At 36.2% G+C, this 16,469-nt stretch overlaps 1 protein-coding gene across 1 annotated transcript in view; it reads left to right on the plus strand.

Moving 5' to 3' along the window:
- Nucleotides 1–16,469, plus strand: part of MRC1 (mannose receptor C-type 1) — a 78,689-nt gene that overhangs the window by 19,349 nt on the left and 42,871 nt on the right. The window contains exons 4-7 of the mRNA XM_019752082.2: nucleotides 2,072–2,236; nucleotides 6,729–6,842; nucleotides 9,665–9,811; nucleotides 13,743–13,925. Coding sequence (XP_019607641.2) covers nucleotides 2,072–2,236; nucleotides 6,729–6,842; nucleotides 9,665–9,811; nucleotides 13,743–13,925 — 609 coding nt within the window. The remainder of the gene's footprint in view (nucleotides 1–2,071; nucleotides 2,237–6,728; nucleotides 6,843–9,664; nucleotides 9,812–13,742; nucleotides 13,926–16,469) is intronic.

Raw genomic sequence — 16,469 nt, forward strand, 5'->3', positions numbered from 1 at the left:
GTAAAAGAACTGTAGAAAATGTTATAAAAATGTTTCATTTCAATATGCATTAAAAATATAAAGCACAGTTTATACAGTTCATGCCTTTTTTAAAGGACTTTGCAGTTTCCCAATTTATTTCATTTTCCTTGCTTTGCGTTCCTTTGAAAACAACGTTTTATTTTATATTAGCCTTAAATAAGAAGATTCAATACAGGAAGATGAGGTACCCGTTATTGACCTAGTGACACTTAATATCTTCATTGTTTTTTTGCATTGTTTATTGTAATGTTTTCCTTCTATTTAGACATTTATTTTCAAATATCATGAGAACAGGAAAAGGAAAAGACCCCTTTCGCTTCTTCATAGCTTACAACTTTAGCTTTCAACATCAGTTGTGCTGGTGTACCGTGGGAATTTGGACAATTTGGGGAGAAGTATAGTCAGCAAACCTAAACATGCATTGAGAAATAGGTCTTAATTCCTTGATTTAAAATGCAGAGTGTACTTTCTTTAAATGAAGAGAAGAGTCAAATTGCATTTCCTTTTTTTTCTTTTTTTTTCGGTCTTTTATATCTCTTTCCCCTATTCCTGGACAAGAAAATAGCTCTCTCTCTCTCTCTCTCTCTCTTTTTTATTTATATCTCACATTTTTTGTTTTTAGTATCTTTAAGCAAAACCTCCAGGTTTCTAAAACTATTTATTAACAATATTTACATGTTCAAATAAACCTCAAACAGTCTCAGTTGAATGATCTTACTTAGGTGGGGAAGAATCCATTTGGACATTAAACTGGTACAGCCTCAGATCATGATAATCTAAGTTTAACATCACTAATTCAAATTTATTTGTATATAAATATATATATTGATTTTGTACTTAAAACATCTTAGGAATTTCTATGCTGTTGCATGGATGAAATGTTGATATGTTTTTCGTCTTCTTTGGTGTGCCATAGGCCCACAGGTTTATATCATAGTGTGAAATATGTTTATGAAAAACGTTGCCCCCTTGTCAGATGAAAAGAATCCTGGCCGCATAGGCTCAATGCTTATGGAAAACTATCCAATTTCTTAGCACGTTGAATACTTCTCATAATCCTTTCTCTTTTCTTTGCAAGTAAATGAAAAGATTATTACTTCATACAACTTGTAAGTAGAATTTTACATTATTAAAAAGACAAAAGAAATTTTCATAACATGAAGCACACAAACATATTTTGTTTGCTAACTTCCCAAGCACCTTATATGTACAAGGCTGCAAATAAAATGTTTCTCTCTCTCTCTCTCTCTCTCTCTCTCTCTCTCTCTGTCTCTGTCTCTGTCACTGGTCTTCCATGGAGCAAAGCCAGGTTTATAGAGTGTATTGCGAATCATAAAATAATAAAAGAAAAATAAGCTACAATATTTATTTTTCACTCTGAGGGAAGACAACCTAACTATCAGCATCTATACTATGGGCAGGAGCTACTTATATTGAGTATATTCTAGAGATGAAAAAGTGAGACTCCCAACATTCATTTAACTAAGATCAAACCACTAGTGAAGGACAGCACTGAATGTGAGTCTAGGTCGGTCTGTCTGTGGAGTCCATTACCTTCCCCACCAATACCTGAGTCTTTAGTCTAAAGAGACCAAACTAGAATCTGCAGAAAAAATATTCACTTGCTGAGAGAAGATGTATATTTATTTTCTTGTCTCCCTTTATTTTTTATTTTTTTCTAGATTAAGGAAGTTGGGCTGGTATCTCTATTCTTAGTTTTTGTGGTTGCCTCACTTCTCAACTCATTTGGTCCTAAACATCCCAAATTAAAAATAGGGAGATGATGCCCCCTTTCTTTCATTAGGTACACGGAATTAGGTACATGGAAGAGATTCAATGGGGTTGATCATTTGAAAAATTCCCCTCTTCATTTCAGGAGTGAAGAAAATCTCATGGGCCTTTAAAAATAAGGAAAAGGGGGGATAAAGAAAAGTAAGGATAGAAGTACAAGGCTTTAGGTAATGATTCTACTAGGATTGTTTAATCAATATTGTTCGCTGAAAGTCTTTTTCTAGGCATAACAGCCGATTCTACTTGACTTCTTTTACAGTTGAGGGCAGTGAAAGCCTGTGGAATAAAGATCCATTGACTGGCATTTCCTACCAGATAAACTCCAAATCTGCTTTAACGTGGCACCAGGCACGGAGGAGCTGCCAACAACAGAATGCCGAACTCCTGAGCATCACAGAAATACATGAGCAAACCTACCTGACAGGTAATGACATGAAAAGAAAAAGCTGTAAGTAAGACCGGGATTATTTTGTCTCTACACACTTTAATATCAATGCAAACACCACAAGTGATTCCAGCCATCGTGATAGAGTCAGTCCCCAAGTAGGTGGTACAGAGAGTGTGACAAATTGGCACGCTGAAAAAGACATCCGGGATGGCAGATAGGTGTAGTCTCATGCGCCAGTTTTGTTCTGTGACAGTCCTAGGACCTGTGCTGAGAAGGATTGTGAGGAGTAACCTGGGCTCATAATAGAAGATGCCACGATTCGTGAGTGATGGTGTTGTGGACACAAGACGGGGTATCGTGGTGGTCAAGTATCCAGGTCTAACCCAAAGCCAGAGAGCTTCCATTAGCATCACAGAGTTCCAAGTGATAAAATGCAATGCTGCCATCATAAGCAGCGACAAGTCAAGAACTGCTCTGAAACTCTGAGTCCTTTGTCTCCTGTCCCTTGAACTCCTAGACTTTCAGGTCTTACTGACACTCTTTCCACAACACGCTGTTTGTTTTTTAAGCTTCTGTTCTCAGAGCATGGTGAAGATTAAAAGAGCTAATATTTGCTTGAAATGAGAATGTTTTTTTAGCTTCTAAAATCCACATTGGTGGAACAGAGAGATTCGGGCCAGAAATGAGTGTGGGAGAAAAAGCATCCCCAGCTCCCTGTTTCTGATTCCCCAGTTCACCCTGACACAGCTACTAGATGAATGCATCTCTGATCCTGAGACTACCATGCTTGAAGAACCCTTACTGGCTTTTTGTTTCCTATCAAACTATTCACAAAATACTTTTGCCTGACATTCGAAGGCTGTCATCTGTCACTGACTACTGTTCCCCTTCATGCGTTCCACCACAGTTTTGACATGAGAAGTTTGGGTTCCTTATCCATGTCTTATCCTTTCTCACTTCTACATCCTTCTCCATGCCATTTCTTGTACTTGAAGTTCCCCAAATTTTACACAGTTGAAATGGATTTCTTCTCCATTTCCATCTGCATTTCCCTTTTTGTTTACTGCTTTTATAATATGTCCCACTTCCCCTACAAGGCTATGAATACCTTCATTTGTTATTTTTCATTCATTCATTCATTCATCCATTCATTCATTCAATAAGATAACTGGTATCTGTGTTCGAGGCATTATGCCAGCTCCCAGGGACACAGTGGCGACCAGAGCCATCCATATCCTGTCCACATGGAGCTTACAGTCCAATGTGGAAAACAAATACAAATAAGAAAATAAACCAAGAAATAAATACAAAGTATAAGTGCCGTGAAGAAAGGAAACTGAAGGCAGCGTGGAGAATGGATTAGAGGGGCAAATAGCTAAAAATGAGGAATGTCTTGTGACTATTTTTGCCCCCCGTTCTGAAAGAGATTTGTACAGAACCTTCCGAGGATGACAGTCTCAGGGAATGCTTGCTGGCTGACAAATGATGGTGCAGCACAGTCAAAATAATGATTTAGCAATCAGACTCATGTTTGGACACGCGGTCCGTGTATGGCAGGAGGGCAGTGAGAGTGGTAGTTCTTAAATGTGAAAATGCTTATTAATCACCAGGGAGCTTTGTTAAAGTAAAGATTCTCAACCATTAGGTGTGATGTGGGGTCCAGGAATCTGCATACTGCCAACTTTCTGGGTGATTCTGGAGCAAGTGGTTTGGGGGACCACACTTGGCAAAACACGATGTTAGTACCTGCTGTCAGCAATGCATACCAATTCCATCTGACTACATGCTAGGCAGCAGAGTGCAAGAGTAAAGAGCATAAACTCTGGAGCCAGGATGCCTGGGTCCCAACACCGTGAATCTGGGGAGTCTTGGGGGGATCACCTGTGACTTCTATGCCTCAGTGACTTCATCTATTAAAGGGGAGCATGTGTGTCAACCAACAGAGCATGTCCCCAGCCTTGCCTCATTTTCTAGGACTCCACTCTCTCCAACTCTTTGCAGATGATACTTTGCATCAACTGGAACACATTTCTCCCATCAATTATTTGTTTGTTTTTTAATTGAATTTGAAGATGTTTATTGCATTCTATTTTTGGTAGAAAAATGCGATATACGTTTATGTACTACAACCTTGTGAAATACACAAAGTGTAACTGGGTAAGAAGTGCTTTTCTACTCCTAGGCCATTTCGGAGGACTAAATCGTGACCTGCTCAACTGTAATGCAATATTTCTTACACGAGTTCAGCACCAAGCTTAACATTTATTAATCTTCTCCTTTCAGGATAGGCAGCTACTCACCATTTTCTTTCAGTTATTATTGAGGAAATTGATGGTAGGAAAGCAACCTGCCTTCACTGTGAGCACTCATAAGCTCAAAGATGAGAGTATACCTCCCTCTGCTCAGTTGTTCTGTTTTGGGTTAGTTTCTTGGGTCTTTCGAATAGTGGGACAAAGTATCAGTGATTAATATTTACAACTGTGTATAAAAATAAGAGAGAGAAGAAAGCCCAGAAAGAGACAAAACTAAATTCATGGAGGTGAGTAAGGAAAGGATGATATAAGCCCATCCTGATGTTACCTGAGCACACTTACATGGGTGAGAGAAAAATCTATCAGAGTTGAAATGGTTTCAATTGGATTTAAAAGATTTTTTTTTAAGGACTCTGTTTTGGGGTTGTGTTTTCCTGACTCTTACAAGTTTTACTTGTTTTCTGGTTTCTCAAAGCCAAGGGACAGAACACAGGTTACTTTTTAACCCTCTTCCCCAGCTACATAGAGGAAGGGGGTGATGTGGCAGGACAGCAGCTCTGCCTGGCCCTAGACTCCTGTCTTGGTTCCTGACTCTGCTATCAGGCCCCAGCTGCAGGAAGTGCTTCCCCAATCAGCGGCTGCTGTTGTGGTTTCCCTCAGGAGAGCAAACAAGCCCTAAGATTCAGAGGCTTTGTTCACCTCAGATTCTTATTGAAATCTTATCCAGGCCTCCAGAATTTTAGTCAGCACATTTTTAACTGAAACCTGGATAAGAATGATTTCTCAAATGAGATTTATAATGTTTCCTGCTTTTCTTTAAGTCAAAAACATCATGCATTTAGGGATGGGGGAGGGGAAAGTCTGAGGAGGAACTTAGAAACTAAAACAGAATTTTGCTTTGTTGGAGGGTAGATATTCATGACATTTGAGATTTATTGGGCTATATTGGGGAAGAATCTAGAAAATAATGGTGTCAATGAGGACGATGAGCTACTCCATTTTGGGAACTATGTCACTAAAATGATAATTTAAAAAAGCACCCACAAAGAGTTATATTTTTAAGATAAGATCTTTTATATGTGAAAATTTTAAGACGTGACGTAAATATCATTTTTTTAAAAATATGTGAGCCTGTTTTATGGCTCAGAGATCAAATTCCCTGTCATTTATTGAACACCTCCTATGTGCCAGACACTGGGCTTTATCTCTAAAGCTCACACCCATCTCCTAAATGAACACTATTGTCAATGAGACAACAGACTGGAAGGTAAAAGTTAAAAACTTGTCTAAAGTCTCATGTTCGGAAAAATAGCCGAATTAGAATTCAGTGCTGTCATTCCATTTCAGTTTGCCTGAGTCTCACAAAATAAACAAGGATCTGGTGGTCCCCAAAGCACTCTAGAGAAAGAACCCTTAATTAAAAAGTCCACAGCTCCTTTGCTCCAGTAAATTTATTCTAAACTGGCAATCTGATTTCACATGCTCTGCAGGGTTACTGCTTGTGCCCAGCAGCTCATACAGACATCACCACCATCACTTCATCACCCTCACTTCTGTTTCTAACCTCAAAAATTTGGGGACACCCTATTTAATCCTCAATTCCTGAATCAGATTTATAACTACAAATGTGCAGGATTTGCATTACAGAACTGAAATAAGGAAGTGAAACTTGGCTTGTTACTCTGATTGTTTTTGCCGGTTTCCTTTGGTGCTGGCTGGAAAACAAGTTGGACCTCAATAGAGAGAAAAAAAAAATTAGCAGCATAATATTGGACATAAATGCATTTTCTGTTATAACCAAGTTCAAAAGTAGGTATATAACCAGTCCAGACAGCACAAGCATAAAAGTTAAGAATGAAAATATTTAACAGGTGGAATTGATGCTTTCTATAGTAATACTCAAACAAAATTGGTCTCTCAAGTGCATTAGAGAAAAAAATTGTGGCTGATGTTCATTTGCTTTAAGTTATATATTTAACATTAAGTTTGAATTTTGTTTTGAAATCACACTTTTGCCAACCCTACTTCAACATATAATAATAATAATAATAATAATAATAATAATAACAATAATAATAATGTCAATAGCTTACATTTATTGCACACGTACTATGTGTCAGGTCATTTTAATAATTCATTTAATTCTTTGAAACAAGCCTAGAAGTGCCTAAAGCAGATGAGGAATGTTAAAGGATCACTTTAACATTCTTCTGAATTCGATTTCAGTGTCTTTTCCAGATGTGACTTTGGTTTCTGTTTTTCCTTTGTTTGTACAGGATTAACCAATTCCTTAACTTCAGGACTATGGATTGGCCTTAACAGTCTGAGTCTCAACAGTGGATGGCAGTGGAGTGGTGGCAGTCCATTCCGATATTTGAACTGGTTACCAGGTAGGGTGAAGCTTGTCAGTGGTTGAATTCATCTAAGTTTAATTTATCTGGATACCATGGGGACCTTCACCATCTCACGTGTAGATCTCAAAGAGAAGAGTGTGGGAGACTTCATCAAACACAATTTATTTCCCACCTTGATTTGAAATCTTCCCATTAGATTTGAATATATTAAAACTGTAAGGTTATGCCAGCTTCCTGGGATAACAACTTGTGGTAGGATTATCAAACAAATCAAAACAGGTCTCTGTTTCAGTATCAATTCTTAGAGGATCCTATATTTGCTAGGTATAAAATAGTTGGTGGGCTGGGTGATCAAGCCTTCCACAGCTTTCAAATTTTTGTGGAGGACAGAAAATTGTCTGAACTAATTATTTCTACATTGTCATAACATACAGGTAGCAGAACATAAAAGGAGACGAAATAATAATTTTGCTTCACATATACAGCAGCTATTCAAAGGAAACAAAATCAGTGATAACAAAAAAATCTCATTTGATTCACCAACACCAACCAGGCACTCAATTTAGTATGATTCTGAACCTCCATGCCCACCCCACTCCTAACCCCATCCCCACCCCATACCAGTCTTAGTTTATTACAAAAGAGTACAACGAACAATTAGTGATGTCTGCCATGTGTGGGCAAAAGGAAAGGAATAGAATATGGGTCACTTCTTCATTTCCAAGTTCTGCTATGGAACATACTGATGGAGTATTGTTGTTTTTTTCATACACTTAGACTTCTTTGTTAAAGGCTTTGCATGGATTTTGCATTTGTTTTCCAGAATTAAACTCTCAATTTTCTATATTATTGACTTATGCTATTAAAAAAAGGAAAACTTCAGTAAAATAATATTCAGAATAGATGCTGAAACATGAGAGGGAAATTTTAGAGGCTATATTTTGGTTTAAACTGCTTAGATTTTACTATGAAATATCACTCTCAATGCGGGATGGTTACAGGGTTGTCACTAAAGTGTTACAATGAGTATCAGTTCTATTTTCCCTGGAATGGGAAGTAAAAACTGCTGCAAGGGAATGTAAGATCCCCTTTTTCATGGATGAGGATTTGAGTTGTCTGCCTACTCACGCAGTCAAATTAAACTGGAGGATACAATTGGGCTCAATCAGATGACTAGATAATTAATAGTCATTTATGAGGGGAGTAGAGTTTATTTTTCTTTGTTGCTTAATCATTGGGCAGGTCATTTTACTTATTACTCATTTGGGGGGGGTGATCATTGTCATATTTAACCACCTGCGTTGTAAGAGTTCAGTGAGGAAATTTGGAGGTTGGTTTCAGTGTAGGTGAGAAGTGAAATGGGAATAGTAATAAGAAAAAAAGAAATGATCTTCCTTACTAAACTAAGTTCCTGAGAAGTAGATGCAAAATTAAATCACTTTCTGTAATAGTATGAGGGTTTTTTCAACCTAAAATTAGAAAGCTTGTGCGATATTAGAAATTGTTATTGTATAAATTGTTCAAAAAGCATTCAATTGAGTACTTATTACTAAGTAATACATCTATTAAAATACATTCACACTTGAAGTGAGGATGTTTTGTACAAATGATATACAACTATGAATTTAAATATATAACTATGGCAACCATTTAAAGACAACTAATACATTAAAGTTGGTAATGGTATAGTGATAAATAAATGTCTAACATGATTTTCTAGTTTATATATTAATAACCAATAGCTATAAAATACATTATTGTTTCTTGAAAATTTCCTTCTTCTACTGATACTGACATCGTATCTGTTAGTTCAGTCATACTGTGAATTTGGTCACAATATCAACATCTTTATCCTTAAAAACATCTTTATCCTTATCACTAACAAGTTTTTTCTTTGTGTGGTATTCAAGCAACTTTCAAAAATTTTTGACAAAGGCTTATGGAGCAGGTAATATGCTTTTCATATTACCTGGGGGTAGTAAGATCCAGGTCCAGGTCATACATAGGCCAAATATCACAAAGCAGAGTCATTAAGAAAATGTGGCTCATTCACCTGTCTTCAGGTGTGAAAGGGAGCTAGTTTTTAGAGCACTGGTTTTGAAATCATAATGTAGTGAAAAAGCATGAGAGATGTGGATATCCATGCATGTATTTGTTTACATGAGCAAAGTTGACTTTATCTGGTTCCTTAATCAGTTTCCGGTAAAACATGGGATGAGGGGTTAGTTGTTAAAAATATTCTTCGCAGGCTGCGTTGAAAATCTTGAGAAAGAATTTTAGTTCTCGGCATACTTGATCAGCATTTACTCGGGCACGTTGCTGCTTCCAGCATCTGTTCCCTTGCCTTTCTCCTGTCCATTGTCTTCCTTTCCTGTCTCCTCTTTCTAATCGGAGAAAGTTTCCCCATGTCCAGAAACTCTCTAATCTGGTGCTCACAGTTAGGTAGACTTAGTTTTGTTGGTAGGTATTGATAGTGTTTCATGGGGCTGGTTTGGAACACCAAGTATTCACTGGTTAGCTACCTCTCTGTCACACGTCACAATACCCTGTGCGCAAATCACTCAGGCTTTGAAGTCTTGCTTTATCATTTAATACTGTGGGGAAAAGTTATTTCAAAGAAGCAAACTCGCATATTCAACACTTTAGGCATTGGAGAGATCCAACAACAAGATAGGCATTGGGGAGATCCAACCCAACATAGCTTTTGCTCTACAGTCAGTAAATATTTATTTGTGAATCTATAGCAAAAGACAGAATGGGAATCCATTAAATGCCAAGGATGAAGAAATGAGACTGAAGAGGCTATCTACTTGTAACAATTATAAGAGTCCCACTTCAATTTTTTCTTTTTCTCACAGGAAGTCCATCAACAGAACCTGGAAAAAGCTGTGTGTCTCTAAATCCCGGGAAAAATGCTAAATGGGAAAATCTGGCATGTGTTCAGAGACTAGGCTATATTTGTAAAAAGGGCAACACAACTTTGAATCCTTTTGTTATTCCCTCAGGTAAGTGATTTATTTGATCTGAAGTGTATAAAATATTATAATTAAAAGATAAAATTACAACCTAGTCATAACTGTATGAAATGACATGTTTTGTGGATAATTTATGGAACAAGGTTAATGATATTCCTACAAAATTTCTTTTTATTGGTTCCTACTTACTGGTCACATTTCCTGAGTGTGGTGTGGTGCTTAGGTATGTGCAAAGCCTTTGACAGAACATAAATAAAAATTTTATTTTTGCTGCAGCCTTATGAGGGAGTTATTATTATTCACACATCCTAGATGAGGAAAAAAGATATTCAGAGGGTTTATAAAACTTGCACATGTGACAAAATTGGAATCCAACCTAGGAAATAAATATCTGAAAGAAAAATTTTTTAATGGCCTCACTGTTTAAGGGTCTATCTGGGCTCTGATCCTATTCAAATTAGCATTGTACACTGAAGTCTTTATAGAAATGGAATAAAACATCCCAAAAGTGGTAACTGAATTTTGTATATAGGCTAGACCTGAGGAAAAAAAATCAATTATGCTCTCTACTATAATTTTCTGGAAGAATTAAACTACTAAGGCAAGACTGCATCCTTTCTACAAATTGGTAAAACGCAAACAAACTCCATTTTTTTTTTTTACAATTAAGCTATTTTTAAAGGGGCACAGTACTTTAAAGAAATGTATGTATGTATGTATGTATGTATGTATGTATGTATGTATTCTGCTTGGGAAATCTGATTGTGTGGCATTGTAGACTTTTTTTCTCCTTGACTTTTAAAAACAATTTATTTTATTTTAAAATATGATTGAAGTGGCTGGAAAGTCAAAAAGTACCAAATGATAAATAATAATATTTCCTTCCAACCTCTTACTTTTACCACCCAGTTCTCCTCTCTGGTGAATAAGTGTTTCTGGGTGTATATCCTTTCCTAGTTATTCTATGAAACAAGTATATTTATAAGTATTTTTGTCTGTTTTATTCATTGGCAGCATACTATACATATATTCTTTAGTTTTTCACCTAATAACTAATTTTGGACCTCATTCCATGTAGTACACAAATAGCTCCTGTGTTCATGTTTATGGCTGCACAATGGCCATTGCAGAGAGAAAGACTCTCTATTTTTTGACTAGTTCCCTATTCATGGACATTTAGTTTACTTCCAATTTTTTAATTATCATAAATAATTCTACCGTGAATAACTTTACACACATGTCATTTCACATGTGTGTTAATTCCTAGAAGTGGAGTTGCCGGATCAAAGAGTAGGTGTGTTTGCACTTTTAATAGCTACAGATATAGCTGGATCTCCAATGGGAATAGGTGAGGGTCTGGCTATTGGGTCTGGTCATACTTTTCAATATCACCATTATGACTGTGAACATGGCTCAGGCAGACCTCAATCCTTCTTGTATTTCATCTCTTCTAGCCCTCCAGTAGGAGAAATAGTATAATTCTCCCTCCTTGGATGAGCTTATCCAATTCTCCTTCAGAAGACTTGGAATTGCCTCTTTGGGGAAGAGAAGAATGGTTATTTTATAGTTTTCTTGGTCCAGGAGGTGGAATTCTGTTGACTTGGCCTTGTTACCTAACCCCCCTAGTTTTAGGTTCCTTCTCTGTGAAAAGGAAATATTGACAATCGTTCTTCCTGTGAACATTTGTTCACATTGTCAAGCATTCAGTAAACTATTCTTATTTCTTTCCTATGCCTCACCTTGCTTCCTATGCCTCACTTGTTATTGGTTCTTAAATTTCTCTATACTTCCTGGATTAACCATTCTCTCTTATGTATAAAGTCAAATAAACCAGAGCTTGACAGAGAATATCAAAGGTCAAATTATGCAGCACATGTGACTGGGGACCCCTTGGGTGAGAATTCTACCTTGGGCCTTCATGGCCCTTGTAGTGATATCCTGTTTGTCCATAATTCCTAGGTCTCTAGAGCTGCACCATTCAGTTCAGGAGCCACTGAACCACAGGTGGCCACTGAGCACATGAAATGTGGCTCGTTCCAACTGAGATGTGCTGTCAGTATGAATTACATACTGGACAAAGACTTATGGGAAAAAATCATTTATTGATTACGTGTTAAAATGATATTTTGGATATGTTGAGTTAAATAAAACATATTACTAAAATTAAATTCACCTGTTTCTTTTTATTTTTAGTTAACATGACAACTAGGAAATTTAAGAGTTTACAAGTATGTGGCTCACATTGCATTTCTGTCGGAGAGCGCTGCTCCCGAGCAATAAGTGACCTTTTGTAGTTACTCCACAGGGAACTTCCCTCCACTGGTGGTTTTTATGTTTGAAAATATCCTTAAAGTTCATCTGCTCAATGTTTGAAGACCTGAGCATTTGCTGACATTATTTTCAGCTTCCTAGGCAGCAAAATTAAAATATCCCACCAGAGGGCTCCAGAGGTATACAAACTATTTTTTTTTCTTTTTTCTTTTTTTGTAACCATTGGAAGTTTACAGAATCTAAATTGTATTGAGGGGATATAATTTTTTAAAATATGCATATTTCTATTACAAAAATACAGTGTTTGGTCATCATGACTGTCTATTTACTTGAGTGACTACTGTACTCAGAATCCTGGGCTTTGACGAAGATATTGCCGATAGTCTCAGCCTTAAAGGGAAAATGCGACTGACACATTAAATTCATAACAAATATTGTTATGTGCCCTACACTGAATATTTACTAAGGCAGCACATTTGAGAACGTTAATATCAAATTTCAATATATAAATTGACATTCATTTGGTAATATAGTCCTTTTTACGCAAGGTATGTTGCTAAATTGCTGTTTGAAATAGTATGCATAAAATGGTAAGCATAAGCTGCAGTATAGCAAATGTAACTTTAATTTTTTTTCTGGACGAACATGCATATTACCCTTACCAGGTACCATGCCCTATGTCAGTTCTAGGGCACATGGGGATGAATATGGTGAGTCTCTGCCCGTGCCCTCCCCAGCTCAGTACCGTAATAGTATATTTTTGTAATGTATAATTAAGGTTCTGAAATTTGACCATAACAATTAGTAGGATGTTGGCCACTATTACTGATTTGATTAAATAATAATCGTGTGGCATTTTTAACTTACAGTCACGTTATCGCAAAAGCTTGCTAGTCCAGAACACAGTGAGGATGGGTAGTTTAATATTAGTATTAATGTTATTTAAAATGTTTTAAATATATGGATACTTTGGTTCATAGGATGTGACTGGCCCAAGATTACGCAATTGTGGCAAATTCAGGTTTTACCTGAAAGACTTCTGAATCTGATCCCTGTGATTTCCACAATATCATACATCATCTTTTGGGAGAAAGTCAGGGGCAGTGGGTCTGTTCAGAGCTTCCTACTGCTAAGGTTTCAGAGGCTCCTTGGTGCCCCGCCTCCCCGTTTTATTCCATTTTAACACCTCTCTCTCATGCCTGTTTAATGAGTCTTGCCCTCTTCTGAGGAATGATTGGCCCCCTAATGTCCTTAGACTAGATGTACATTGAAATCTTTAAGGAATGTATGATATGTCACACCTCGCACCTCCAGCATTTACACAACATGCTTAGTACAGGTTTGCTAATGACAAAGTGCAGATAAAATGATACAGTCTATTATATCTTCATGTGGCGTTGTGGTAGATAATTTTTCTTTTTTTTTATAAACAGAGATTTCCCTAGCATCATTTTTAAAATGAAAGATGGATTCATATCCGTTTCAGTCTAAAAGAAGGCACAGTCTCGTTTATCTTTTGTGAATATGCCAAAAAATGAAAACTAAAGATTGCCTTTAGTTGCCCATAACTCTGAACTGTTTTTTATATAGAATGATAGAAAATGTTGTTACAATAAAAAGAAAAAAGAAGAAAAAGAAAAACACCTTCCCTTTTAAATGTTTCCCAAACTCTTTTTTTTTTTTTTCCTAGAAAGTGACGTACCTGCTAAATGTCCGAGTCAGTGGTGGCCATACGCAGGTCACTGTTACAAGATTCACAGAGAGAAGAAAATCCAAAGAGATGCCTTGGTTGCATGTCGGAAGGAAGGTGGCGATCTAGCAAGTGTGCACACCATTGAAGAATTTGACTTCATCCTCTCTCAGCTGGGATATGGTATGAACTTCCATCAATAACAGGCTTGACTCCAATCTTTGAGCATCTCTGGAAAATTTAATCATAAATGTTAAATTTTATAAATTCAAGTTAATGATTCAATTACCAATTTCATATATTTAGTAATAAATACTAACCATGCCTAAAATGTTGAAATTGTTTAGCATTTTAAAGAATTTTTTATCACTAAGAGCTAATTTGATTTATTTTTCTTTTAATATGTAATCAATTCATGGATAATTTAAAAAATATTTTTCTATATATAATCTGGACTCAGAAAAGTCTACCTTAAACTTGTCGATAGTATTTCAGTTTTTGTGATTATTTGTGTATGTCTGTATATTTTCTTTTCTGAGGCCTATATTTTATCTCACAAGAAAGGTCTCAAAATGAATCATCTCATACTTTGGATTGTATTTTCTTTATTAACATAGCTAATGCTGCTAGAATGGTGAGCAGGGAAAGAAATAAGATATTTTATTGGAGTAGTTAGATATTGGCCTCAACCTATTAAAGAAATTTATGTCTGCATTTTAGGTACATAATGTAACACGTGAATAGAAAATGTACCAACCAAAATATTGTAAAGTTTTCAAAAATTGAAAAACGCTTATTAAAAAAAAAAAAAAGTGGGTAAAATGAGATGGGAATGCTTATCCTGAAGAGGAGAAGAATGTGGAGGAGGCTAATGGTAATGGACCCTCTGCAGTACTTGCTGATTAAATGATTATCATTTTCTGTTCCACTGATGAGACTTTTGAGTCACTGCAGCTGTTCATTTCTAGCAAGCAAAACAAGAGGAAATGGATGGAGGCAATGGTGGGGACTGCTTCCTGCCACTTCCTGCCTACAATTGATAGGAGTGGGGGTAGGGAAGAGGAAAGGGCCATTGACAAATAGATGAGAAAAATAGAGTCGTTTCAGAGAAAGATTTGAAAGATTCCTTGCTCCTGTGCCAAATGGAATCCTTTCTTCTCTGCTTACCTCACTTGAGTTTACTAGGCCATGATAATAGACTGCGGCAGCCTATGAACGATTTCTTGATTTTTTTACTATTTACTATCCTGGAGACTTCAGATCAGATGATAACAATGTAATCAAAATGGATCTATCTGGATAATATCATGACATGTAAGTCATGATACTTATAGTAGGTACTAAAATTTGCAAATAAATCAGTGAAAAACAGATTAGTTATAATGTTCTAGGGCTAATGTGCAAATTTTGCTCTATTTTATGTAATATGATGTAGTAACCAGAGAACCTTACATGTTTATTGCTATAGTTATTTTGGGAAGTTGGATAACATTTTAAATTCAGCTTGAAAATGAGTGAATTTTCACTAGGGAAACATTTCTTTTTTATTATTGATAAGGACTTACTTATTTAAAACAATAAAAACAATATCGATAACAGTAAAGAAAGACATAAAATTAAAATTACTGTTTCTAAATCCCAAGCTTAGGAAACATTTTGCAGCTAGTTGAGATGATATCTTTTACGTTAGTCATGGGAATACAGTGCATACATTGGGACCTGCACACATACATTATGATTACATCAACTGAGACAGCTTCCATAGCCAATTTATAAAAATCAGCCTTACAACTTTATACTCACGTCTTACATATTTCGGTAGGGTCAAAACTGTGCCTAGGAATTAGAAAGGTGGAAGGGGAGAACAGTTTAGTCAGAAAGATGTCTGTAGGAAGCTCTTAATACTTTATTATAATTGTGCAACTTGGGAGTTAGGTCTTCATCAGTTTTGAACCTAAATCCTTGAGGTGTCTGTGAGCTCATTTTGAAGTCTGTATGGGCTGCTCGAAAAGACCATCATCTGCCAAATTAAGTGAAAGGAAAAAGGATTATCCAGGCAATGTCATTCACTCTTTATAGTGCTGGAAACATCTGCTGGGACTGGCGCTAGGCCAGTCAGGGACTTCTCCAAAAGCAAAGCTGATTGACAACTGTAAGAGGAAGAGACTAAACCGGTTCGGGAAATTCCTGTATAGTGGCATTTTTTCTATATGCAATATCATCTTTAAAATCCTTTGGCAAGTAATTTTATGTTACCATTTAAAGACCATAAGTCAAGCATTCATGATGGAATTCCCAGTAGAGCAAATTAAATGGATATTGAATTGTGTGTTCTTTCATTTTTTAAAAATTTGGAATTATAAGTTTTTGGCCATGAAATTCTAGCCTTCAATTTTGTCCCATTTTATTCATGATATTTAGAATTTTTAGAATTATAACTATTTTTAAAATCAATAATGCTCTTCATAGGATTTTAAAACGAAAGGATCACATTTTATATCTAGACCTGGTTATTTTTGTTTTAACCTTTATTTGTTATTTGGGTTTTTCTTGTATTTCATGGTGAAAATAATTTCACATCAATTTATATTTCTACGCTAATAAATAAGTGCCAAATGTCAGGACACAGCCCAACTCCTCAGTTTATGCATCTTCTCACTGTATAGGTCATTTTCACTCCTAGTACAGTGATTGAGCTTTAACAGAAATACCTAGAATGTTGTTGTT

Source organism: Rhinolophus sinicus, linkage group LG02, assembly GCF_036562045.2.
Source record: "Rhinolophus sinicus isolate RSC01 linkage group LG02, ASM3656204v1, whole genome shotgun sequence".
NCBI lineage: Eukaryota > Metazoa > Chordata > Mammalia > Chiroptera > Rhinolophidae > Rhinolophus > Rhinolophus sinicus.